At 38.5% G+C, this 27209-nt stretch overlaps 1 protein-coding gene across 4 annotated transcripts in view; it reads right to left on the minus strand.

The window, feature by feature from the left end:
- The window catches only part of si:ch211-266k8.4 (TBC1 domain family member 10A), a 55434-nt gene that overhangs the window by 12460 nt on the left and 15765 nt on the right, over positions 1-27209 (minus strand). For all 4 annotated transcript variants that reach the window (XM_024264244.2, XM_024264243.2, XM_024264242.2 and 1 more), the window contains 4 exons: positions 12806-12913; positions 10337-10494; positions 10002-10114; positions 3404-3607 (listed from right to left, as the gene is read on the minus strand). In XM_024264244.2, the coding sequence (XP_024120012.1) occupies positions 3404-3607; positions 10002-10114; positions 10337-10494; positions 12806-12913 (583 nt within the window). The remainder of the gene's footprint in view (positions 1-3403; positions 3608-10001; positions 10115-10336; positions 10495-12805; positions 12914-27209) is intronic.

Genomic DNA, 27209 nt, shown 5'->3' on the forward strand with positions numbered 1-27209 from the left:
TATTAGCTAAACTCTAAAATAGCCTAAAAAGAAAAATAGCTTAAATTAGCTAAAATAGCTAGCATATAGCTGAATTAGCTAAACTCCAAATTAGCCTAAAAAATCCTAATAATTTTCAAAATAGCCCAAAAAGCAAGCAGAATTCCATTATAACTTTCAACTTTACTACACTCTGACTCCATATAAAGTAACAACTAATCAACTATTAAATCAACTATTAGTTTATGTTTGGCCAGAGAGATAAAAGAGCCACATGTGGATCTGGAACCTCAGGTTACAGACCCCTGGACTCAGCCGTGCAATTGTGGATACGATTGATGCAAAGACTGAAGTATAAACTGGGCTTTTACAGTCACAGTCCCATTCATTCACACCCTCACATTCACACACTGATGGCAGCTTCACTGTAACACTGGTGCCAACTTGTAACCACCAGGAGTAATGTTTGGTTCAGCGTCTTGCCAAATGACACTTCAACACAGGTGGGAACAGGTCTGGGCAGGAACCAAACCTGCGATCTTCCGATCAGCGGTCGACCGCTCTACCTCACCCATTAAGCTAAATGGAGTTAGCTTGTGTTGCGGTTTCCTGTTGAAGTGCTTTCGCACTGATGGAGGAAGATCTACACCACCAAACCCAACAGAGAGACTTTTGCCCAAGAACACAAACGTGTATCTGGGATAGTTAGAAATCAAACCTCCAAAGGATGACAGGTGAACCTCAGGGAGAAGACCTCCTTCACCTCAGCAGTGAGTTCCTCCATACTTAGACATGAAACAGTTCAAGAGTCTCTTAAGAATTTAAATGGTTTTTAGATGTTTGACATAAAACTGTCCTAAAATGTAGTTTTATATAATCTACTGGTAAATGTGCATGTTTGTGTGACTAGAACATTTTAAAGTGCAGTTCAGTTTTTTTAAACATTTATTTCTGATAATTTATTATTGAAGGTAAACCCTCGTCTTTTTCCACATTCTGCCTCCTGAGGTTTTCTAAAGTACTGAAGTGATCCACTTCACAGACAAAAGTTGGATCTAACTGAATAATACAAACCCTGTAATGTGTTTGTGTGTCTGTTACAGCAGAAAGTTTCTAGTTGAACTAAAACACGTTGATGTTTCATGACGTAATTTTTGTGACAGCAGCTTCTGCTGGAAAAGACAGAACGCCGTGTTCCCGTCTGACTGCATTCTGGTTGAGCGGGTTCCCCGTCAGTCACAGTCAATGTGCAGGTTCTTCTCTGGAAAACATGAGCGTCGGCGGCTCCGCTGCAAACGCGCCAGCCTCTGAGGCATGTGGTCGTTCAGGAAACGGGACACGCAGAAGGAAGATGATGGAAGAATCAACTCGCTCAGGTCAATGTGGATGTCTAGGAATCGTGGGACGTTGTTCTTAGTGAAGCATTTTTTAATTTCTCTTGAAGTTTCGTCAAAGTTCATGAATGGCTCAACTGCTTGTTGTGCAAATGTGTTCCATTTCCCAGATTAGAGGAGTTAGAACAACTGTTCCTATGTGAAGCTTGCAGACTTCATCATCAAATGAAAAATGTTTTATTCTCCAGCACCTGTGTGCAGGAAAACTTTTTTCTGATGCAAGGTGTTTAATCAAAGAATCTGGGCCGGCTGGCTTCTTGCTTTAGCTTAGGGAGAAGAAGACCTCCGCGGCATGAATGGGGTCAAATCAGGATCAGCTTAAAGGGAACGAAAAAGCAGATTGAAAATTTGAAAAATAGACATTGTAACTGAGAAAAAATTATCGAAAATTTGAAAACAGAAAAAAAAAAAAATGAAAATTTGAGAACTGAAAAGAAATATTGAAATTTACAAAACAGATTTTTTTAATTTAAAAACAAGACATTATAAATTTGAAAAAAGTTAAATTTAGCAAAAAAAAAAATTAATAAAAAACTGATTTTTTTAAATTAAAAAACGGAAAACTTGAAATTAATTTTCAAAAAAAAAATTACAAAGTTTTGTTTTTTTCAGTCTTCAAATTTTCAATTCCTTTTTTTCAGTTACAATGTCTATTTTTCAAGTTTTCAATCTGTTTTTTCCTTCACTTTAAGCTGATCCCGATTTGACCCCATAGGCATGTTCCACCACAGGACAACCCAACTCATCTTACTGCGCTTCCTTTTTATCCTTCACAAACGAAAGCAGGATTTGTACATCTTAGAAAGAAAAATCATAAAAACAAGTGAAACAAGAGGAATTAAAAATATTATCTCCCAGCAGTCCTTGAAATTTTTTAATTGCTAACACAATCAACGTAATTCCAGTAGATTTTGAATCTAATGGAATTCCGTAGATCGTGTTAACGTTTGAAAAGTTACAGTATGTTAAAAATTTGTCATTTAAACATCATCCGGTGACGTCTCAGGTGTTTAAGTGTTAAAAGAATTCAACTTGATCTTTTTTCTGCCTTTAAACAAGCAAAAAGCGGGTATTATAACCGGCCCTCCAGACCATTTTACATTATTATTATTATTATTAATGGCCCGATGTTATCTTGTATTATTGTGACAGGATATATTTTATGGAAAGCAAAATCATTTGGGATATTTACAAGTTGATGTTTTTATATAAAATGACATACAAGAAAAGAAATTTGAAGTTTTTTTTTCTTTTAACATTTACTTTACTTCTACCTTGAATAATTTTGACAGAATATTTTACTATGGAGAGCAAAATATATAAAGTTATTTAAGGTTTAAGTTGTTGTGTTCTGGAATACTTTTTCTATCTGTAATTATTCATATTTATGTGTTTTTAAAGTTTTAACAATTTAGTTTTCTGTGTATCCAATAAATGTTTGTGAACACGGTTTGTCCTGTTTGGCCTGCAACCTACTCACTGTTTTTTTTTGGATTTGGCCCCCTGTGTGACTTTGCAAAGGCAGAAATAAGAAGATCCTAAACATGCACAGATATAGTGTCATTTTTGGTTCTTTTCTTCCTCTGCACGTGCAGAGAGGAAGAAGCAGATGGAACAAACTGCATTTATCATTTTAAACCTGATTCTGCGACTTAAAACTCACACTGAAGTCATGTAATGGATTACAATTCAGTGCTTTGTTACAGTTCAGTGGTGACAGTATACACTTACCTGATGTAATTGTGTGTCTGATCAAACCACTGAACTATTGTGATTATAGTTTGTGTGAGATAATACGTTTGGAGGACCAAAGACGTTTCCAAACAGACTAAGATTAGTCGCTGAGCACCAGAAGCTCAGAGAAAGCAGCGCCGAAGCTTTAACATGTGAAAGTAAAGCTGCTCCTGTGTGGTCTGATCGTCCTCCACACCTGACAGGTGTCCACCATGAAAGAAGGTCTTTGTTTGGAGCGTTTGGTAGAAGACAAAGTGACTCTTCTTTCTGAATGTAAAAGGACGTGTGGAGCTTACTTCATGAGCGCGGCGCTGGGCGAGTCTTCACACTCCGCACTGGAAGTGCTGCCGGACCTGGAGCCTGAAGGACGGACAGACGGGGGAGCAGGAGGGGCGGAGGCGGGGGGCGTCAGGTCGACTGGATCGAGGGACTTTGTTCTGACACGGCGGAGGATGCTGTGGTTGCTACGACGATGGGTTCTTCTCAAGGCCTGCTCACATCTGGAAACAGAAAGACAATGTTTTTAATTCATGTTCTTTGATCTTGATGCGTTTTTCTTTCTGAACATCAACCAGAAGTTTCTGTTTAGATTCAAATCTGGTTCAAAGAAAGAAAACTGACAGTTTGTGAAACAAATGAAAATAAAATAAAAAATGAAGAGAATTGTTTTTCTGTCATCTTACACTGTGGCTCCGGGGGGAGGGGTTTAATGGGGGGCAGGTGTGAAGCAACTAGTGAGGTGACTCCTGTAGTAGGACTGGGTATCGATGATAATTTCCAGAAACGATTCGATTCACAAAAGCCTGGATCCATTCAGAATATTTTCAATTCTTTTGATTTTTCAATTCAGTTCAATTTTGAGTGTACACATTTAGACACATTTGTTTAGAAATACATAATCTACAACATATTTTGAATATATTTATATTAATCTGATCCAGTTCACATACTGTAAAATGTATCAGTGAAATAATGAGATCATTAATATCATAGTGTTACATGGTTTCTCTAAAGGAGAAGTTCTAACTAAAATGTTCAAATCATTAACAGTGTAAACATTGTTCTGTTTCTCCTGGAGGGTGTTTCAGTTTGGCCACTAGGTGCTGAATGCGCTATAGCATTACACCTTATTTCAGAAGAAGAAAGAATGAGCAGAAAACGATGTTTTAGACCACACATGGTTACTTAAATTATTTCCTTAAGAGAGTTTGGAAAATTCATACCTGTGAGTTATAGATCTTCATTTAGTCAACAATGTATGTTAAGGTCGACCATGCGTTAGCATTAGCCGTCCTATGGGAAATTCTATTAAATGTTAGCATCAAGCTAGCAGAATTTAGCTTTATGTGCTAAATCGATTTATATTTTTATAAATCGATTATTGATCTATTAAGCTTAGATTCATTCAGATCGATTAATCAATTTTATCAACCCAACCCTACACTGTAGACACCTGTCGAGGGGGTGGGAGGGAGCAGTCACATAGTGCAGAGATGTCTACCGTGGTCTGATGTGGTCAAAAATGAGAGTTCCAGCAGCAATTTGGATCTCCTGCTCAGTAGATGTTTCAAAGAGTCAGAAGGAGAACAGTAAAGCGTGACCTTCTAATACGTTGGAGGACAGATGTGCATGCTGGGAAGTGGAAGTGGCCTTTTCTTACAAGTAAGTTCATCCCCAGGTTGGTTTGAAAGATCACTGAAGATCCAACGTTTAAGATGAAGCTGCGCAGCACATCATTACAGCTGAGGCTCTACAGTTTCACCAGCTGCAGCTCTATGATGATCACAGCTAGAATTTTTTTTTTTTAAAGGATCCTGGTGGAAACTAAAGCAAAACTGGAGGCTGTTCTGATGCTGTCAACAACCTGCCATGTTTTTTTTACTTTTTATTTTTTATGAGTGATGTACAACCTATTGAAAACTGAGTGTAATCATGTGAAGAAGTGAAAGCTAGAAGAATACAGAACTCTAAATTTGATTAACTGCAGTACAATGATTCCTAATCATCCGAGGACATTTGCTGCTGAGGCACGGCACAAGTTGGAGTTAGCAATGTTCCATGCAGGAAAATGCAGCTAAACCTGCTCGGGCTCACGATGGAGGGAAACAGCAGGAATCCTGACAGACGCAGAGATGCCACACCGGAAGGTCAAGCATTCCTGCTATTGTCAGAATGCCCCTCTTCTACAGTAAACCTCCGCTTTGTCCTGCATGTTTAGTCTGCCAGCTTCCCAACAAATTCAACATGTCTGACGTGTGGTTTGATGACTGTCCTCGCACACAAAAAACAATTCAACATGTCGGGAAAGCAGGGATGTGGCAGACGCTATGAATAAAGGCTTTGACGAAATAATTTATCATAGAGCGTTTCTCTGTTTTCCTCCAATATCAATGTTGCAGAAAAATAAAAATAAACTATAGTTGTTAGGTTTTTTTTTTTTTTTTACTAAAATAGATATAGGAACATTTGTGCACTTAATAAAAAAGGTTTTCTGTTTGACAGTGAGCCTCTAAATCAGGGGTCAAACAGGGGGCCAAAATCCAAAACACACCTTAGGTCACGGGCCAAACAAGATAAACATTTATGGAACACTTGAAAACTACATTTTTGAAACTTTAAAACCGTAACCTTTTAACATAATTATGAACTAGATATATAGCATTACCTGTGATAATGCTAGTGTGAACGCTGTAAGATAATTTGGCTGCTGAAGATGCTAGTTCTGATAGCTGAAGATGCTGAGGTTGTAGGCCGAACAGGACAAACATTTATTGAACACTCTAAAACTAAATTTTTGAAACTTTAAAAACGTAACTTTTTAACATTACTATAAATAAAAACAAGCAGGAAAATTATTCCAGAATAAATCAACTTCAAATCAACTCTATAATAAAAAAAAAACTTTAAAAAAAGTCTGCATTAGCCAAAACAGCTAGCATGTAGCTAAAATATTAGCTAAACTCTCAGTAAATGTCAAATTGTTGAAAAAGCTAGCAGAATGCCATTTAAAAAAAATGTTAAAACTAACTTTTTAACACAATTATGAATAATAAATCAATTTAAACCTTAAATACATTTCAACATTTACTCTCCAAAAATATATATATTTAGTTTAAATTATAAAAGTTAGAAATAAGAGCAGGATAACATTGGGCCATTAATAACAATAAAATAACATGATCTGGAGGGCCAAATATAATTACCCTGAGGGCCAGATCCGGCCCCAGGGCCTTAACTTTGACAACATGTGCTCTAAATGAACAAATTGAGCTTATAAATAAAAGTTTCAATCAAAATGATCATCAGTAACTAAATCACAGCCACAATGTGCTGCTATTTAGTTTTAGATTTAGCTTTGATTCTTGCTCTGTTTAAATGAAAGAAAAATACTATTCTAGTCTGTATAATAATCCATTGACTGAAAACATTGCATCACAGAGAAGCTTTTTATTTTTCAGCCAAATGAGGAATTTCCGGCTTAAACCTGAACAACATTTCCAAACATAATCATTCCTCTGTGACCCCCCGATAACCCCAGGTAACCTCCAGCTTCCCACAGACAACCTGGACACAATGAGCGAGCGCCTCAGACACGTGCACGGAGAGCGGAGCACAGAGACCCTAACACCTGAGTGACAGGCTTTTGTCCGGGATGTTATGCTGGTTTGAGGAAGAAGCAACATCACAATGAGACGATTGGAGGACTAACGTGAAATTCTAAAAGCTGCTGTAAAACCTGAGCGTTTCATGACGGAGGTCCTCGAGCTCACACAGGAGCAGGTTGATCTCGGCATGCGTCTTCCTGCATCTGCAGTGCAACAAGCAGCACTTTAACAGCAGGAAACATGAGGGCCACATTAAGACAGAGCTGTTCAAATGTTAACTCAGCAAACAGGAGCGAGCAGCAAGCTTAAGTCAAATCTATAAAACAAGCATATACGTGCTTATCTTTTTGATGGTAAGATCATTCTGCTCACTTAGTAGATTTTATGCCAGATAATTTCCCTTTTTGGTACTTAATTATCTCAATAAAATATTAAGGATCGTTATAGTATTTCATTTATTATTATGAGTAAAAACACACTTAAAACTATCATTTACATGGTTACAAAAGTAACACTATCTTCATTCAAGCATGTATGACCAAGATCAGGAGTTTTCCCTTAATTCAAGAATTTCGAGTAAATTATCATGCATAGTGGGAAAAGAATAATGCTAACAGTTCTCTATTATTTTGGAAGAATTAAAAAGTACTAAAAAAATGTTTTAGTACTTTTGGCTGCTTTCAAGAAACACATCCCTAGTGGTTAGCATAAGATAACAAGCAAAGTCTTAATTAAAGAAATTTAATCTTAGAAATTATCGTTATATTAATCTAAATGAGCTTTATATTACTAAAAATATACTAATTTGAAGATATTTGTGGTTCCTAGGAGGTTTGATATTTTTATTTGTTTGAAAAGTCTTGACAACCCAGATTTTCTTGTTCTGTTGGCAGATACATTTTCTTATTTTAAGCAATATTTACCTTATTTTTCATATTTTTTTTCTTGTTTTTTAAAGCAGACTTTTTGCCCTTTAGCCTTTCATGTTGAGACTATTCTTCAGTCTCATTAAACTTTGACGATCCAATGCATAAACTCAGTTATACAAACAAAATCCAGAAGAATCAGATTGTTCTTATTATACCCATTATTTGATTTATTATTATTTTTATCTGGAAAAAAATGACTGTACAGCTTTAAGAGAACTAAATGAAAATACAGACCACAACTTTTCTCACATTTTCCACGTATGACCAATTTTCATCCTTGCAATATGTGCAAATCATACAGAGTGATACGGCCTCAATGTAAAGCGCTTGGTTCAATTTCTGGTTTGTGTGAAAACGCTGTATTAGTAAAGATATTAATTTATCTATTTATTCATCTTCACATCCACAAACAATGTGGGGATTTTGCCGCTTGATTTGTTTTTTCAGGGATGTTTTAGAACATGACTGTCAGGTCCAAGAGGTTTAGGTTGCCAATAATTTAGAGCTGTCTCAGTTACAGTTAATTATCCTCAGTGTCTGGTTTTCAGCTCTTCAAGCTCCACTCATCTTTTTGTTTTCTATCAGTTTTGTTATGTTCAAGTTTATTTATTAAATGTTAAAGTTTCAACCACCAAACCTGGTTGTCTGCATTGTGGGTCCTAAACAACCAGTTCCTGATAAAGAGTTTTAGATAAAACACATATATGATGAATATATATGTATATTTGGCAGGAGGGAATATACATATATATTGTTCATAGAGGGAATATTGTATATTGTTCATAGGAGGGAATAAAAACTTCTTGTTTTGAAATATGAGGTTTGAATGAGACTAACAGTCTGTTTCAATCTTTGGTTACTTTAGTACTTACAAATTTGTATCATTTTTAATTCCATCATCTTGATTTCATAAAGATACAAATTTTTGTGTTTTCTCACGTTTGATAAAGTTCTTATTCCTTTTTTATCAGCGTATTCATGGCTCCAAGACAATCACTCACACAAACCCATAACCTCATCCTTTCTGTTTTTTCTTTAAACTTCCATAGAAACCTGTGACTCCATACGACAGCACAATTATCTGGTATTTAAAACAAATGTGACAACGTCAGTTTTCATAAGCACTACAGTAGTGTTCTGCCCTCCAGGGAGCACGCCACCGTGAACGTGACATCAAGTGAAACTATGAGATAGTCATGAAATTCAAAACTAAAAGTCATAAAAATTTCACTACATTACACAAGTCACTGTTCTGGTGTGTTTCTTTCTTAGCTCAGAAATGAGCAGCACTAAAGAAAAGATCATCATTAGACCTTATGTTCCATCAATCCTCCATCATGCACATGTCAGATGACTGAGAGTGAAATAATGATTATTACTATGTTTAAAGCACATGTAAAGCATGTGTTCTTATACCGTTATGAGCCCCCCCCCTAAAAAAAAAAAAAGCTAATATTTCAGCAACACGCTAGCTGTTTTGGCTAGTTTAGGTGTTTTTTCCCCCAAAGTTTTTAAGGCCGTTTTGGAGTTAGATTAATATTTACATGCAAGCTATTTTGGCTTTTTTCTAGTTTTTAGGCTATTTTGAAGTTCAGCTATTTTTTCAGCTACATGCTAGCTGTTTTGGTTTAACCTAAGTTTATTTTTTTAGGCTAATTTGGCATTTAGCTAATGTTTTAGCTGGCCATCAATTTCAGCATCTTCAGCTATCAGCTCTAATATCCTCAACGTCAAAATTCAGCTTACAGCATTCACACTAGTAATATCAGGTAATGCTATATTTCTAGGTCATAATTATGTTAAAAAGTTATGGTTTTAAGTTTTAAAAATGTAGTTTTCAAGTGTTCAATAAATGTTAATCCTGTTCGGCCCGCGACCATAAGGTGTTTTTTGGATTTCGGCCCCTTGTGCGATTGAGTTTGACACCCCTGGACTATCCCAATGTGAAAGCATTAGAAGAGACTTAGTCTGTAATAAACAGTACTAGACTGGATGATCTGTGGATGAACAAACGCCAGAAGCAAAACTCCAAATTAACTTGTGATTGAATCTTATTCAAAGGTAACCTTTGGTCCAAAATGCTGCAGGGAAGACCTGAAAAAATGATGGGAATCAAAGACCTGGCTCGACTTTAGTGATCATTAAAGAACAGGTGATAAAAAGGTTGTGCAATGAGTTATGTCATAAGGAGAACTGATGAAACAGTAGATAGCTCTTCATAAAAACAGAACCTGCATGGACTGCAGAAATCAGACCTTCGGCATGAATCTACAGGGATTTATATTGAGCTTGCAGCAGCCCAGACTCAAGTGTGGGGTATAACTCCAGCCAAACGTAAAACTCTCCTACAGTTTTCTTACCTGTCCTTGTTGCCTCCTGCAGCAGCTCCTCTGAAAGTCACGGGGGAATCATCGCTGCTCCTCTGCATTGCTGCTGGGTGTGATTTGACTCTGCGATGCCACCTGGATTTCACCTGAGAAAAAACGAGCATTTTTATTTGTTTAATGGTTAGAACTATGAGACTAAGATTGTTTTTATTCTGAAATAAGCCAAACTAAGAAAACAAGATAGAGAAAACATTTTAATGTATCAAGTTGAGTGTTTGTGTGTGGCTGTATTAGATAATGATAGTGGATCAGGCTCTGAAAACACAGATGCTTCCTTTCTGAGGACCAGGGACAGAACGTTCTGTTACCTGAGGTTGATTTACTGAGGCTGAAGTCTGCTTTGGTTGGGAAGTGAGCTGTCTGGACTCTGCCTGCGATTGTGAACGCTTTCCTTTAACGTGGCGTTGGCCCCGAGGGTCAAAGAGGTACCGCTGTGCTATGCGCATCGCACGCGTCAGAACAGAATCTGCAGGCAAAAAGCATTTGGTCAAGATTGACTTTATCGACCTTCTACCTTTGATTTTTCAGAAGCTCATCAAACGCTCTGCCTTTGTGTTCAAGACTCTGAAATGGTCCAATGAACCACAAAATTCTGGGACACATCAGTGCAACAAAAACAGCCCCACTCTGAAGAAAGGGCTTTGTGAGTGTACTGTACACATGCGTTTGGTGTGTGAATGTGTCCCTGTCACACAAATGAATGTTATCAGAGGCTCCCATGTTTACTCAGGGGGCAGAATGTGTCTGCTTTGGCAAGCACTGAACACAAAGACTCACTTGTGTAAATTACTGTCCAAGTTTGTGTGAAAGCACACTTGTGTTTGCACAGTCTTTGACTCTGCTGTCAAATCTTAAAAAACAAAGTGGTTTGATCATTTTGGTGCGTTTCTAAATTGATTTGCTCGTTCGCACGACAGACTTCCCTTACAAACGCACTGATTATGAGAGTTGAAGGGACGTGTGCAAAATCAAAACAGGCTGGAGAATATTTGGAATGTTTGCTCCAGGGATGACAAACATACGGCCCGCCATTTGGTTTAATCCGGCCCAGTAATGAAGAGAAAAAAAAATTTAAGGATGTTGGATAAAAAGCAAGTTTCTAGCCCATTCCTGTGGCAAACTATCACCAGGTGATTTTCACAGGGGCAAAAGTATCGACATTATTTTAAATTTGTTGCATTTTTTGTGTCATGGGTCCCTGGGTAAAGTCTCACATGCCCCAGGAATGAGTGGACCAAAGGTCAAGTGTACAGTATCATTATTTATTTTTTTAGGATTTTTTTTCTTCTCAAATACCTACTTTTTCAGTCATTTTCAAGCATGTTCTTAGGAGTTTCCGATGCTTCCCCCCCCCACTTTGTTGCATAGAGCACAGTTCGAAAAAAATAAAAAAAGACTACTTTAATTTATCACATGTCATATCTTGATCTATTTTTTTATGAGAAATACATTTTATTGGGTATTTGTGATGGAGTAACTTTTATAGAGAAAGTGTTCCAGGGTTAAAGAAATGGCTGCAATGTGCAATTCCGCCACTAGGGCAGCAAAGGAAAAGCAGCCAACAGGAAAAAATGTGTTTTATTGTGCAGACTTGAATGAAATGTGTCGCTACTTTGAATCTTGATATTGGCGGCCTTGTGATGGCCGAACATTTGTGAGTTTCAGAAGATGAAGGGAGAGAGAAAAGGAGGGTAACTCCAAATTCTTCTGTTGAAAAATGTTTTTAAGTTTAATTTAGTTAAATTTTTCATGGATTTGCACATTTACATTTAGTCAGGGGGGTTAATTTGTTTTTCTTAGCCCCCTTTTGAGTTTACTATCAGGACTGCTTCAAAGTCAGATGTAAAATATTCAGTTTGTATAAAATGTAACAATTTTTTAAAGTGAAATCCGTTAATATGAATCCATTGGCCTCCGTGAATGAATGCGTATTAAGTGTTCAGGCTACTATGTTGGTTAAGGGATTATTTCCAACTGAGAAAATAACAAATCAAAAACAAAGCTACAGAGCTACAGTTTGGGTTCTGCTCCTCTCCAGTCTTCTTCCAAAACCCTTGGACCTCGATTCCCAAATGAAAGGAACACTTTCCACTTTCCTTTCATCAGAGTCTTACTCATATTGAACCAAACTCAGACAATTGAATTGATTTAATTAGTTGGTAGAAATCAGTTTTTTTTAACTTTCTTTTTTCTTATGTAATAATTGTAATTCTTTTTTATTCATGGCTTTGGATGTGTTGTTTGGGTACACATGTAGTGACTATATTAAACAAACTAAATAAACACAGGTAGCAAAATAATAAAATAAGCAGTTTTCAGAGTCAGACAGAGTTAGAGTGAAAACATGCAGCTTTTAATTTCTGAAAGTTGATTTTACACTGAATGGTGTAGTCAAGGTGTCATGCTTGAGAAAACTTACAGAGAATGAGGAACTATCCTATTACAACAAATTAGCAAACGGGCACAAATACGATGAACATTTATTGCTAAAAATCCTTTGAGAGATGTGACGCAACATGCAGAGAACAGATATGAAAAGAGCGTCTTAGCCCTTAATGTGTGGAAGTTACCTGACAGCCGTTAACATGTTACTAAAGATCGACTCACAGCAGCCCTGCAATTAAACGGCCTTTCTGAGCACGCTCATACCTGTACCCTTTTGTTTGGGACCCTTCCTGGCTGATGGGTTGAACTGATTTAGTGTCTTAGTCGGCTTTTCTGGTATTAAAGAAACCGTTTTGTAAACAGTCACTCTAGATTCAGACAGACTCACTCACCTTTTGGAGCAGCTTTCTCTTCACCGGGTGATGCAGACAGATTCTCTCGGTCTTCTTTTATTGGACTGGATGAGGAGGTCATCAGCTCGCCAAAATTAAAACAGATATCTGTTTGAGAAGAAAAGTGAAGGGATGTCTGACAAATGTCAAGGGAACTTCATGAACTCGTAACCCTTGTGCTGTGCTACGCATGTTTCCATTAAAAGTAGGGTCTTCTGGACCAGTACGGTGAACTTTTTATTTCAAGGATGTTTGATTCTCACTGGTATCTGTGGCTGTCATGAAATCCTGTCCACCTTCATCCACATTTGTCATGTGAGGGTTTACACGTCAATGTAAGGCTAGAGTCATCTGGACCCCATAGAGAGCACAAGATGAAGTTTTTGTTCTTTGACTCTACGACCACTGTCAGTGAGTTGATGATGTAGTACTTCAGCATTTGTCCTCAGTTCAAACCATTGACTGTATAGGAGAACTGGACTGAATGACCCCTCCCTCCTGGTGTTCCAAACAGGAAGTACCTGCTGACTAGAAGAAGCCAAAACCCCACAGACTTCTACAGAGAAATAAACCGTTATTACTTAGTCACTCTATTTGTCAGAATAACCATTCGATAACCATTCTTACTTTGTTACTGCTTTAAACATGTTTTTGATAATCTTCATTTTTAATTATATTTTTTCTGTATTTCTGTAAATTATTCAAGTTTTCTTTTTATTTAAAATGTATTTATTATTATTTTCAACATTCTTTAACATCCACATAGTTTACTCACAGTAAAAGCTAAAATACTTTTAGAAACATAAGGTCCGCTTTCATGTGGAAGGGGTGTGGACTTCCACCAAGCTCACTCCTAATTGGTTAGGGAGGTTGCTGTAGAAACAATGACTCAGACCAACTCAGACCAATCAGTGCTTACTGATATCATCTGGTTTTAACATGTCGACGTCCAAATCACAATTGGTGAATGAATTGAGTATTAGGGCTGTTTACAAACAAATTTTATTTTTCTTTAATCATCTCTTTAAATCTGGTACATTTACGAGAAAAAATTTGTAATTGTTGAATTACAAGAATAAAGTTGTATATTTATGACGTTAAAAATCATAGCCTAAAATTTATGACTTTTGCCTCGTAAATTTACGACTTTTAATCTCGTAAACGTACGAGATTAAAAGTTGCAAATTTACGAGATTTGGAAGAAATGACTGGAAGTGTCTGCAAAGATCCTGCAAGTCATCAATAATGCAGACATGAATGAACTGTAAATCAAAGAAAGAAGCTTCCAACCATTTGTAATGTTTTAAACATTCAGCTTACCTGTTGAAATACAAGACGTTTTTCCACAGTTTAGTCAATCTGCTGCACAAACTTGCAAATTTACGAGAAAAAAACGTGTAATTTTACTTTTTTTTTGGTGGCCTTAATACTCCGTCGTAGGTCGGAGCCTGAAGCAGGTTCATGTTTATGGGTGACATCACATTCATTGAGGCTAGGGTTCTTCTCAGCAAAAAATCTTGGATCCCTAGACGATCATCGGGCTTTAGAGCGATGGCCTCCCTCACTCATGTTCAGACATTTCTCTTTTATTCTCTTTGAATGTTCTTCTTTCTCCTTTTTTATTGAAACAGGGAAAACAAGTAAAAGACTTCTAACAGCAGGTTTTATAAAGCTGTGATAAACTGGTATCATTGTGTGTGAAGAATAAGAAAAGAATAAAACATAAAAATGTAGAATAAAATATAGATATGAAACGAAATAGTTAACAAAAGTTTACCTCCTCCTGCTTTAGAGGTCCATAAACGCCTCATTGGATACTTACATAGAGGTGTCTTGGTTCAGAAGTTCATTACCTCTGAAAATTTGGATCACAATGAGAAAAATTGATTAAAAAAAAAAAAAAAAATCAAAATATTTGGTCATAATAAGTTTCTTTCCTCAATATTTCAATCAATAAACCATGTTTCTGTTATAAGAGGTCAAATCAGATCAAGTCTGACTCTTCCATCACTGAAATGTTTGTTATCCAGTGATGAACTACTTTCACATCTTCCTCCTCTTCATTTGTTTTTAAATCAACTGTCTTCATCGCTAAAGCATCAGCCTGAGGCTCGTGTGATGGTTGGGGGTCAGAGTGGATCCTGACGAGGAGCTCTGTGTAACAGGAAGAAGTCTTTTCTGGCTTCAGCACAATCCTGAGCCGATGTTTCTTTGAAGTTGAAACATCTCAGTTTCCCAGACACACCCTACCCCTGCCATCGCCCGTGGCCCCGTCCCTGTGCTTCACGCCTCGTCCTTTCTCTCCCCGTCATCACAGAAGGAGGGGTTCCCTTCTCAGCCAAATTGAAAACGCAGGCATGTCGCGGCCCGTCTCCTGGTAACCACCCAAAGACTGGCGGGATAAACCCTGAAGGACTGAGCTCATCCTCCGACTTAAAAATAAAAACAAGAGGATGAATAATTCAAGATAACTCCGCCCACATACTCTGCTCGTCTCTGGGACCAGCAGCAGTCCTTCCAAACCAGCACTCACATGTTTCTATCCTTGAAAGATGCAGGCGCCACTGGTTAACCTGAGCGGCTCCCGCACACAGTCAGCTCTGTCCATAAACAACAGCCAGAGGAAGTGAGAAAGTTCAGAGATGAGCTCCACTGTGACTCGGGACTGTAATGAGAAGGCCTGAATGGCTCTGTGACGACGTAGGAGTGATTTATGACTGAAGCCGAGCCTCACACAGGCACACCCCCTCAGGGTGAGCTGTCACGCTGACAAACCGAATGAAGAGAAGCAACTTATCTTCTTCACAGCTCACTTCAACTCGTCTCCATCAGATAAGACCTCATCGTTTAGTGATCAGACACAAATATCTAGAGGTGACAAATCTCACAAGTTCATCTTATTTCTGAAAAGGTTTACTTTAACGAGTGAATTTAGTTCCAGAGTGCACACAAGTTCAGCAGGAATGGTTCAGCCTAATTAGAGTTACCCAAACAAACTGCTCTATTAACAGTCTTTGCTCTGATCAGCTGGTTTGACGACTTCATGTGGGGCGAAGCAGTGCCAAATGGAACAACATGTTTACAGTCTGGAAGCAGGTGGAGCTCACCAGGTACTCTGAGGTGTTGCACAGCAAAAACGTTCATTCCTCTGGAGCTGTGAGTCGACAGGCCCTGCAGAGGCTGAATAACATGGGTCTGAAAATCTGAAGGGGTCCATCCGTGGAAGGACATACTGGCATTTTCAAGAGAATATCGTAGAACTTAAAGGAAGGAGGATAATATAGACAGCATCAATCGATCACAGAAATCCTCTGGAGAAAGAGAAGAAGCTGAAAAGGAAAACCTGCTTTGTCTCAGGCAAACCTGCCGAGTTTGTTTTGTTGAAATGCAAACATCTGAGTTATTAGAGAACAAGAATACAATCTGCTGCAATGAGCATGGAGGGAGAAAGTATGCTTCCTTCTAAGAGGAGGTAACAAGAAAAATCAGAGCTAGTAAGGGTGGACAACCGCCTACACAGGTCAGCAGAACAGACAAAGACGAATGAAAGGCCTGAGCTAACCCAGTTATTGTCTGCAGCAAGGACACCTACACCAGCAGAGAACAAAGAAAGCAGGTCACTCAGGTTGACCTCAACTATCAGCTTTGTGAGACAGAAAAGCTTGAAGCCTGAAGGACAGAGATGGTGTCTCTGTCCTGGACTGGAACAGGGAATAGCAGGAGCAGCAGCCGACATCCTGGTCTAGGAGACTTGGATAATCCAGCAGTCTGAGAGTAAACAGTTATCATCTAGACCTTGTCCATGAGCAGGGGAGCGACTCATCTTGAAGCTCATCTGTCCATTCATGGCAGGGACACATACAGCGATGGAGTTACATTCACTGTGGGGGAACATGGGAAGAACATTTAAACTCAGCTGGGATTTGAACCAGAAACTTTAATTGTTATAATGGAATTCCTGTATTTTACAGATAATAAGTCGCGTTTTTTTTTTTAGATTGGCCAGGGGTGTGACTTATACTTAAGCACGACTTATTTTTGACTTTTTTTAATCATAAATAGGCTCATGTATTTGTTATTATCCCACTAACAACCGTATGCCTTTTAGCGATTGTTTTCCACTAACAACCACTAGAAGGCAATGTAGATTTGTGTATCAGTATTTGCTGCTGACAGAAACGCAGAAGAAGAAGTGCCGTCCAAAACAAACATGGCTTAGAATCTGATTGTTATCCTCACGAATGTTATGATGTTTTTCTTAGTTTTTATCGAGACATTATTATTAATGTTTTTATTTTTCTCTCCTTGGAGGAACAAGCCATCAAACTGGTGATTACAGACAGAAGAGCAGCTAAAAACACCGTCCTTCAGATGCTGCTCCTGCAGGCGAGAAGGTAATGATCACCGTATGAAAAAGAAAAAGACAACTTTACTGAAACCAGACATGGATACGTGATTATGGATGCTTTTGTAGAGCAAAATAAATACACTTAACCTCTCAACATCAGTCAGCCTCCATCATGTAGCGATGAAGCTAAAAACTTCAGATAGCTTCTCTACACGCAATGAGAGCGTCTAGTTTATGAACACATTATTGGAGAAACATTGAACATTAAATTTGACACACGTCAAAAGAGGCAGCGGACTCAAATTTGAAACATGAATCGTGTTCGGTGTCAAATGCGACATTACGTTGGGCTTGTTGAATTCGTTCATAAATGTTGGACTTTTCTCTTAAAAGTGCGATTTATACTCTGGATCGACTTAGTCCGGAAAATAGAGCAACCCCATCACGATCTATCTAAAAACAACTTTAGAGGGACAACATGGAACTACAAGACAGTTTGATGAAGCTGGTCCTTTTGAACTTTAAACTGGAGAGACAATGAAGAAAAGCTGGACCTGAAGAACTGAGGTGTTTGCAACCTTTTGGATCAGTGCAGACTTTCAGAGGAACATCCTGGTAGAAGAGGAAGAATCTCTAAAGAACAAACACGTGCACTAGCTTCTCTGTATCACGGCAAGACTGGATGTTCCAGATTTGATTAATACTTGAGAGGAAAAATGCACTTCTAGAAGCCTGGTGCACCTGGGCGTTAAGACACGTGGCACATTAAGATCCATGGTTTTCATAAACAAACAGGCTTAAACTAGTCAATGTACCTGTTGACTCACCAATGAAATCAAAAAGAACATCGCACTATCAGTAGCTGTGTGACTATAGCACCCTTCACCAGGAGTACTTTGGTTCTCCAAAACCTTCAGCCACCAGGCTTGGAGTTCAAAACCCAGGGAACAAATCGATTGAGTGTGCTCCACAAACAGAAATATTGATTTATCAGATACATGAATCAGGTTTCCTTTGAAGCCACAGTTTGCTGCTTTTATAGGCAAAACATTTTGTCTTGAATTGTAATTTAAGACACTAATTTATGTGTAGAGTTTTGACCTTTGTTTATTTACAATCAATGTTGGTATGTGAACCAGTAAATGCTTGAAACAATGTCCAAACATAAGAGTATAAATACAGAAATATGATTATTGATAAATAGGTACAAATACAAAACAAAACATTAGCATTTGTAAATATGTATGATTATAAAATGAGATTGTGTGATTCATGTGGGTGTTTGTGGAAATACGAATCGATTGGGTAGTTGTAATATTATGTACTTTTTTTAGCTATGGCACTGAACTTTAACTTTGGGTGTACTGGGCTTAGAAATATATTGATACAATGTACAGGGGTGAAAATTTATAAGATTTTTTCTTCTTCTCACTCCCTTTCAGATTTTTGTCGTTTCTATGATTTTCTTATTTGTTGCTCTACATACTGTTCTTCATATGTCTGAAATAAATGCTTTGAACTGAACTATGTGAAAACATAAAACTGTTTTTTAAAACCAAACAATAGTTTTTTTGGGAAAAAAAAAAATCAATATTCACAAAAAAACTTGGTCAAATTGTAAAAGAAATGATTGGTCGGCGTGTCAACTTCCAACAAACTCACTCCTGATTGGTGAGAATGGTTGGCATAAAAATGTCTCAGACCAACCAGGACTAATTACCACTTTCTGATGCCTGGTTCCAACATGGCGGCGTCCATATTGCAAAATAAATTGCATCTGAATCAACTTTATGTGGTTGGAGGCAGAAGTAAGTCATTTTTTTAAATAAATGACGCCACACTCACTCGCTCCAGTTCTCAGATGTAGTCAATAATGACGACACATAAAAACATAATCGGTCCGACAAAAGCATCTCAGTCTGCTGGAAGTCAGTCTGTTTACTAAGAGGATAGACATGACGCCCTGAAGCTCTGCTGCTCCACCTGCTGCTAAAGAATTACAGACTTCATGACAGCCAACTATAAATTCGAGAATGTAAATTATATGATTATTTCTACACAACAAAGGAGCGAGCAGCTTTAGCTGCAAACGTCATCGCATTTACGCAGGAAATGCAAAGTTCAATCAGAGAAGTTCAGTAATGTGCAGCTATAAAGAGACAACATGGGTGAAATCAGCGCTGACACACACAGCTGCAGAGAGTGAGCTCAGCTCCGGGCCTTCTCTGTGACTCAGGGATATAATGAGAAGGTATGAATGACAGAGTCTGTCTCCCCGCCCCCTCTCTTCTGTCAAAGTCAGTTTCGGGTGACAGGGCACTTTGCTGATTCCTCAATGTGCAGGAATTAATGCTGATGACACGCAGCCTTTTGAAGGTTGACTTTTGGTGCGTTTGAAGCGTCTGCCGTCCTCAGGGAGTTGGCAGAGCAGCACACCTGTAGCTGACATTGAATAAACTGATGTAAGGCTGGGCTCAGCAGATCTGGCAGGGTGGGGGCTCCCTGACGCTGCTCAATGCCAGCTTTGAAGTGCTGATCATTTACAGAGAGGGGGAAAGTAATGGGGAATGAAGGTGTCTCCAGGGAAGGAAAACAGGCAAAGGGAAACTTTACACTCTTACTTAATCTGAGCAGCAAGCTACCTGAAGGGAAGAAAAATGCATGTAAAGGTGGCAGTCAGGACGCGCGTCTGTACCTGCAATGTGACAGCACAACCTATGACCTTCATCACCGTGGACAAAAATATCTGACCTGAATGAAAACACTGGTCTTCACATAAAGTCCTACAGTGTCTGGATATTGGAGCACAACATCTCAACTCAAAGGTATAAAACGGGTCGGTTCTTTCATGGAAATTGCATTTCTTCAGACAAACAACCTAGAATCAGAATTCATAACTTGGATTGCTGCTGACAAAAGATATATATATATATATAAACCTTCAATATCAGATATTCTGGGGGCTGCACAGTGGGGTAGTGGTTAGCGCTCTGGCCTCAGAGCGAGAAGGCCCAAGTTTGGCCCCAACATCAGACTTCCGATCCGTCCAGGGTGTACCTCCCTTTGTCCTACAGTAGCTGGGGCAAGCTCATGACCCTGAAATGGATTCAACGGGTTCAGAAGATGGATGGATCAGAAATTGCAATTTTTTAGAGAAATGGAAAAACATTTCTAAATAGCAAGTAGTAAAATTACTATCTTATGAAAGCTGGCATTGTGTTGAGTTGATGCATATCAAGTGCACATTGTCGCATCGTCACAAAAAAAGCAGTTTGGCTCTGGTTGGGAAGAACGGGTTAGTTTAAAATCAGAACTACAGTGGTGTTAAGCCAGTTGACAGTCTGAGACAACTGTGTGGAACTATGACAGATTCCGTGGAAAAATAACCTTCACATTTCTATATTTGAGGCTAATGGTGAGATACGAGGTATATTGGATGCTCATGATTGTCGAGGCCTCAGATGACTCTCCATCACTCAGTGGGATTACATCGGTGACATAACTGAAGGATCCACATAATGTCTGGAAACCTCAGTTTTTAAGCTGAACCCTTCTCATCTGCAGATAGTACTAAAGATCCATATATAATACATAACGGATGGAGTTTTACAACATGGCTTCATCAGAGAGTGCGATTGCTGATCGTTTACCTTTAGAGAACATACGGAACATCAGTAAAGGAAAAGTGCATGAAGATGAAGCTAAAGGGGCAAAACTGTTGATATGACAGATGAAAATTCCACTTGGGTGGCATTAATCATCATTCCTGCCTATTCCAGCCAAATCCATGGTGGTGTCTCAGAATAGACATTAGTTGATGTAAGTGTCAAGGTGGGTTCTAATTGCATTGGGACAAACGCACTTCCTCCAGTTCCTCTGGGGGACCATGAGGCGTTCCCAGGCCAGCGGAGAGATGTATTCTCACCAGCATGTCCTGGGTCTTACCCGGAACCTCCACCCAGTTGGACATACCTGCAACATCTCTCTGGAGGCGTCCAGGAGGCATTTGGACCAGATGCCCGGGCCACCTCAACTGGCTCCTCTGGATGCGGAAGAGAAGTGGCTCTACTCAGAGCTCTCTCTGGGTGCCCGAGCTTCTCACTCTATCTCTAAGGGAGCGCCCAGCCACCCTCCAGAGAAAATTCATTTCGGCCACTTGTATCCGGGACCTTGTTCTTTCGGTAATGACCCAAAGCCCATGACCATGGGTGAATATTAAAATGAAGATCGACCGGTAAATTGAGGGCTTTGCTTTCTGGCTCAGCTCTTCACCACAACGGACCGGTACAGCGGCCGCATAATGGCAGATGACACACCAATCCACCTGTCGATCTCACACTGCGATCTTCCCTCACTCGTGAACAAGATCCTAAGATATTTAAACTCCTCCACCTGGTGCAGGAGCACTCCACCCACCAAGAGAGGACAAATTACCCTTCTCCGGTCAAGAACCATGGCCTCAGACTTAGTTGTGCTGTCCTTTTATCCCAGCTGCTTCATACTTTGCCGCAAACCGCCCCAATACATGCTGGAGGTCTTGACCCGATGAAGTCAACAGAACAACATCATCTGCAAAGAACAGAGAGGAAATCCTGTGGTCCCCAAACAGACGCCCAGATGGCCTTGGCTGTGCCTAGAAATTCTGTCCATTAAGATTATGAACAGAACCGGTGATAAAGGGCAGACCTGCCGGAGTCCAACATGCACCACAAACAGGTCTGACTTACTGCCGGCCCTCAGCAAGGCTCTCCGGACCCCATACATCCAGAGTCCTCTCCACAGGACACGGTGGGAAAGTGGTTGAATGCCTTCTTCGAATAGCACATCTGGGCTGGATGAGCAAACTCCCAGAAACCCTCCAGCATCCTCTAGGAGTGTAGAGCTGCTCCACCGTTGCACAACCAGGATGGAAACCGCACTGTTGTTCCTGAATCTTCTGTTTGACCATCAGCCAAACTCTCCTCTCCAGAACCACGGCATAGACTTTTCAAAAGAAAGTTTTAGATTCGTAACATAAATTCTTAAAAAACAAAACCTGAACCTCAAGCAAAATGTACATTTCAACACAGATAATTTATCAATTGACATCTTCATTTAGCTTGTAGGAATAAAGAACTAAAGGAAGATCAAAGGTTAAAAAGTACAGAGAAGCATTAAGACAGAAGAAAACAAAAGTGAAGGCAGAAATTATGCGAGAGGACGGGAAACCCCACAGGGAGGTCCAGAGGAGAAACAGAAGGTAAACAAAGTTGTGTTCTTTATTCATGGAGAGGGCTCAACATTAATGAGCTTTTAACTATTCTCTGCACAACCGGCTGCTTTCACACTCTCAACCCACCAGAATACTTGCACTCAAACATACACAGTATGACTTTATGTGCTGGTAAATAAAGAGTATGAATTCTTTGATTCAATAAAACATTTTTTCAGGTTTTCCCTCTTAGTGCCAGACTCACAGTTCTTAGACTACAAACATTGATTTTCCACTAGAAAGAAAAAAACTAAAGACTGCAGGTTTTTTTTCTTTGTAAAATGATTTCAGTAAATGAAACATGTAAGACTGAAGTACTTAAGTCTTAACCTGGTATTTGGTTAAGGATTTACCTGCCATGGCAGCTTCCAGTCTGTTCAAGAAGGATCTTTCATGCATGGCACATCTTTCATTCAGAAAATCCTAATAGTTTTTTGGTACACACATAGGGGCGTAAGGTGCTGCCCTTTTTGTCTCTTATTAAAAAGTGCCCTTGAGCCCCGTTTTTTTATTATTATTATTTGTGCACGTTTTTATTTGTATTTGAATTACTTAACTATTGTTAGTGATACAAGAAAGAAAAACGTCCTACAAAATGCCCCCCGGTGTTCTACCATACCTCGACTCAACTCAGACTCAAGAGAGAGAGTGAAACTTCTGCTGCTCTTCAGAGAAGTGAAGACGTGACAGTGAAGCAGCTGAAACCTGTGAGTTCTGGTCTAACTAGTCACAATCCGCTGATGAAACGAAATTTAAATGAGGTTATAATCCAGAAAAACGCCTTAGATTACTCCAGGAGTCCGTTTCTACAATAGCCAGATGACTGAGCGCGGAGCATCAAGTCAGCAGCACACAGATCGTGCAGGGACAGTAAATTGGTTAGTAAGTACAAAATAAAACACCGTTGGAATTTTCAAATAAAAAAAAAAACACATGCAGCACGAGTTTATAACTTCCTCACTACAGGTCTGAAACTTAATCTGTTTAATGTCATATTTTCTGATTAAAATTGCCTTCTTTAAATTATGTTTCATTCAGTTTATAATTTTTTTACATTCAGATCCTTGAAATCAAACAAAAATCAAAGGATCCAAAAGAGAATTTAGCTGGCTGTGAATATAGAAAAAGAGTCACTTTGGGTTTAGGTGTCAAAACCAGGAAAAAGTGTTTAAACCTAAAACGCAGGAAACTGGGCTTGGAGGTAGAAATGAAACATTTAATAAATAAACTAAAACAGGACAAAAACTAATTGAGAAATAAAGATGGGAAAAGCAAATGAATGTACAACTGAAAACCAGACACTTTTATACACTGAAGACAATGAACAGAAATGAAAACAGCTGTAGATGATTGACATGAACCTAGAGTGACTGACAGGAGACAGAATATAACTACAACTCCACTGGAATTTCCCATAGGACGGCTAATGCTAACACTCGGTCAACCTAAAAATACATTACAGACTAAATAAACATCTTTATTTAACCACAGGCATGAACTTTCCAAACTCGTAGGAATATATATTTTTAAAGAAACTATTTGTGGTCTAAAACATCGTATTTTTCCTCATACCATTTTCTTCTTCTGGAATAAAGTGTAATGCTATAACGTGATCGCCACCTAGTGGCCAAACTGAAACTCCCTCCAGGAGAGGGACGTCAAAATCTGAAACGAATCAGGCTCTTCTGAATCGAATCACTTCTGGAAATTATAACTGATACCCAGTCCTACCGTTTACACAATTAAGATAATTCCAGCAGATTCTAAAGCAGAGAAAAGTTGACTTTGACTGATATCCAACACTTTATGGTTGTAAAGTTCTTAAGTAATCACCAGCTAATTCACTGATTGATTCTGTCAAGAAGAGTGGCTTTGTGCTGTTATCCAACACTTTACTAACATAAAGTGTTGGATAACTGTACAAAGCCAATATAAAAAGTCGCTTTTCTCCACTTCATAATCCACCAATTGATGGTGAACGTGTAAATGGTCGAAATTTACAGTATGTCAAAAAGCAGGTTATTTAGGTGATGTTGGCAACATCTAGGATGTTAAAGTGTTGGCTTGAACCAATTGAGGTTAGGCTATAAAGATAAAGGAGTTCAGTGGAGGAGGTGAATGGAGTTCAATGGCTAGTGAAAATAAAACCTATTTTGTTCTAAGACTAGCACAGAGGCTTTGCAGCGCTCCATTACATAAAGTAGCTTACATCAACATGCAAACACCGATCATCTGCAGCCACAGAACCAGGAGGCTCCTTCATGTAAAGAGCAAACAGCGTGCATTATGAACACGTATGAGGGGATCTGGAATAATGAACAACAAAGATGAGTGCCAACAGAAAGAGATTGGACCTGTTCTGAGTTCTGATGACCACTGGGGTTTAATCCCACAAATGGCTGTTTTCATCTATAATCTGCAGGGTCAAAGTTCATTACAAGAAGCTAAGCGTGAGCAGGGGTGAATGACACAAACAAGACTGTAAAGCATCAATACTGACCAACATACAGCAGATACCTTGTATTTTTTTTTAATGGTGCAAGATGATAAAAATGGTCCTTTATGTTCTTCTCTGTAAATGTTGAACTCTAAACTCACAATCTGCATTGTGCAGGATTATGAAACACATTTAAGCTCCAAGACACAATGTTTTAGCTTTCAAAGAACATAAACATGTTCAAACCAGGTCATTAACTACCAAGACAGTCGATTCTACAGTTCAGAGGGTAACAAACTGAATGAACGATAAGTGGATCCTCTTCTCCTGACCTCTTTGTACCTGGTAGTTGTAGGTTCTCCACCCACTGAAAGTGCTACAGGAGAAACTGTTTACTTTCCAATAATGCAAGATGTGGAAACACAATCAGCAGCATACGCAAACCTCACACACACAGAGGGTGTTCAGAGAGGGCGAAAGACTCCAGGGTGAAGCCTGGAGGAGCCACGGTTATACAGCGTCCCTCATTACCAGAGCAGCTTTATATAATATTTACAAATGTAAACTCAGTGAATGTAAACTGTGTTCTTGTCTCTTCAAACAATCCCTTCCAGACCAGCGTCCACTAGAAGAATTGGTAAGTGTATTTCAGTATTCCAGATAACAGGAATGGCTGCAGGAATAAGAACAGTTGCAGAAGTTAAGGATGTCAGCATAGAAAGTCAACAATGGGGCTGACTGTACAGACGTGGAAAGCTGCCAGTCATCAGACAGGGAGGGTGGAGGGATTAGTGTGCAGTCCAGCCAGGGTTCAGGCCACGGATGGGGGGTGTTGCTGCTGCTGTTTTTAGCGCTGCTGGGCTTAATTTGATAAATGCAGTTAGCAGACTCTGTTTGACATTGTACTCTGGAAGCAGAAACAGATACTCCTCTCACAGTGTTGGAGTTTTGTCCTGAAGATCTACAGCACGTGTCAAAGTTCAGATCAATTTATTTTTTTGTTATTAATGGCCTGATGTTATCTTGCGTTTATTTCTAACTTGTATAATTTTGAGAAAATATATTTTTATAGAGAGAAAAATATTGAAAGTTATTTAAGGTTTAAGTTGATTTATACTGGAATAATATTCCTGCCTTTTTATTATTCATAATTATGTTAAAAAGTTACAGTTTCATGGATTTGAAAAAAAATGACATTATTGTGCCAACTTTATGGACTATTTTGACATTTGTTGAGTTTTTTTAGGCTATTTTGGAGTTTAGCTAATATTTCATCTACATGTTAGCCGTCTTGGCTATTTTTAAGTTTTTTAGGCTGTTTTGGAGTTAGGCTAATATTAACATGCTAGCTGTTTTGACAAATTTAGCCTTTTTCAGTTTTTAAGCTATTTTGAAGTCTAGCTATTTTTTCAGCTACCTGCAAGCTGTTTTGGCTAACCTAAGTTTTTTAAGTTAAGTTTAAGTTTAAGGCTAATTTGGCATTTAGTTAATATTTTAGCTGGCTATTTCACAGAGGGCAACTCACAAACTGCTTCACAAAAGTTAAGATACAGGACAAAACAATATAAACATTACTATTAAATAAATACATGAAAAATATAAAATATTAATGGCAGATAGCAACTAAAAAGGTGGTGGAAGGTAAAATAAAATTAAAATTTGCTGAAATATGTCACAAAAAAAACACAAGTAAATTCATCTTCTTTTCAACTAAAAGTCCTTCATCTGTCCATGTTTGGCTTCTTCTTCTGTTGTTTAACCAGTCTTTCAGACAGTATTCAGACGTGTGATGAATTTACATCTACGGTGGCCCTGAAGTGCCATTCGCATCAACAAATGAAACGAAACCATTTTAGAGATCACAGCAACAATAACCAAAAAAAAGTTAGAAAAACAGCCTTACATTTTAGAAAACAAAAAATTCTAGAAAACAGAACGTAAAAACAAAAATTTCAGAAAACAAAATAAAATGTCGGAAAATCCAAACTGGGAAAATGAAGGCACTATAGGACATTCCTGATTGCATGATTATGTTTTAACCGAAAGTTATTTGGCATGAAGCGATGCTGGATATCATCGTCCAATCAGCAATGGCCAATAGTACCTAACTTTTCAGGTTTCTTAGTGTGTTTTGAAAACATTTCTTTTGATTTTCAGGGAATTAATTTTGCCTTCTAAAATGTTTTTTCCATCTTCATTTTTAAGTTTTGATTTCTGGAATTTTGTTTGTTTTTCTACAATGCAATGCAGTTTTTTAACATTTGTTTTGTTTTTTAAATGCTGCTGTGATCTTTAAAAGGTTTTCGTGTCGATTGATTTGTTGATCCAATTTGCACTTCAGGGCCACCGTATACATCTCTTGTTTAAG

This window comes from Oryzias melastigma, linkage group LG6 (genome assembly GCF_002922805.2).
Source record: "Oryzias melastigma strain HK-1 linkage group LG6, ASM292280v2, whole genome shotgun sequence".
Classification (NCBI taxonomy): Eukaryota; Metazoa; Chordata; class Actinopteri; order Beloniformes; family Adrianichthyidae; genus Oryzias; species Oryzias melastigma.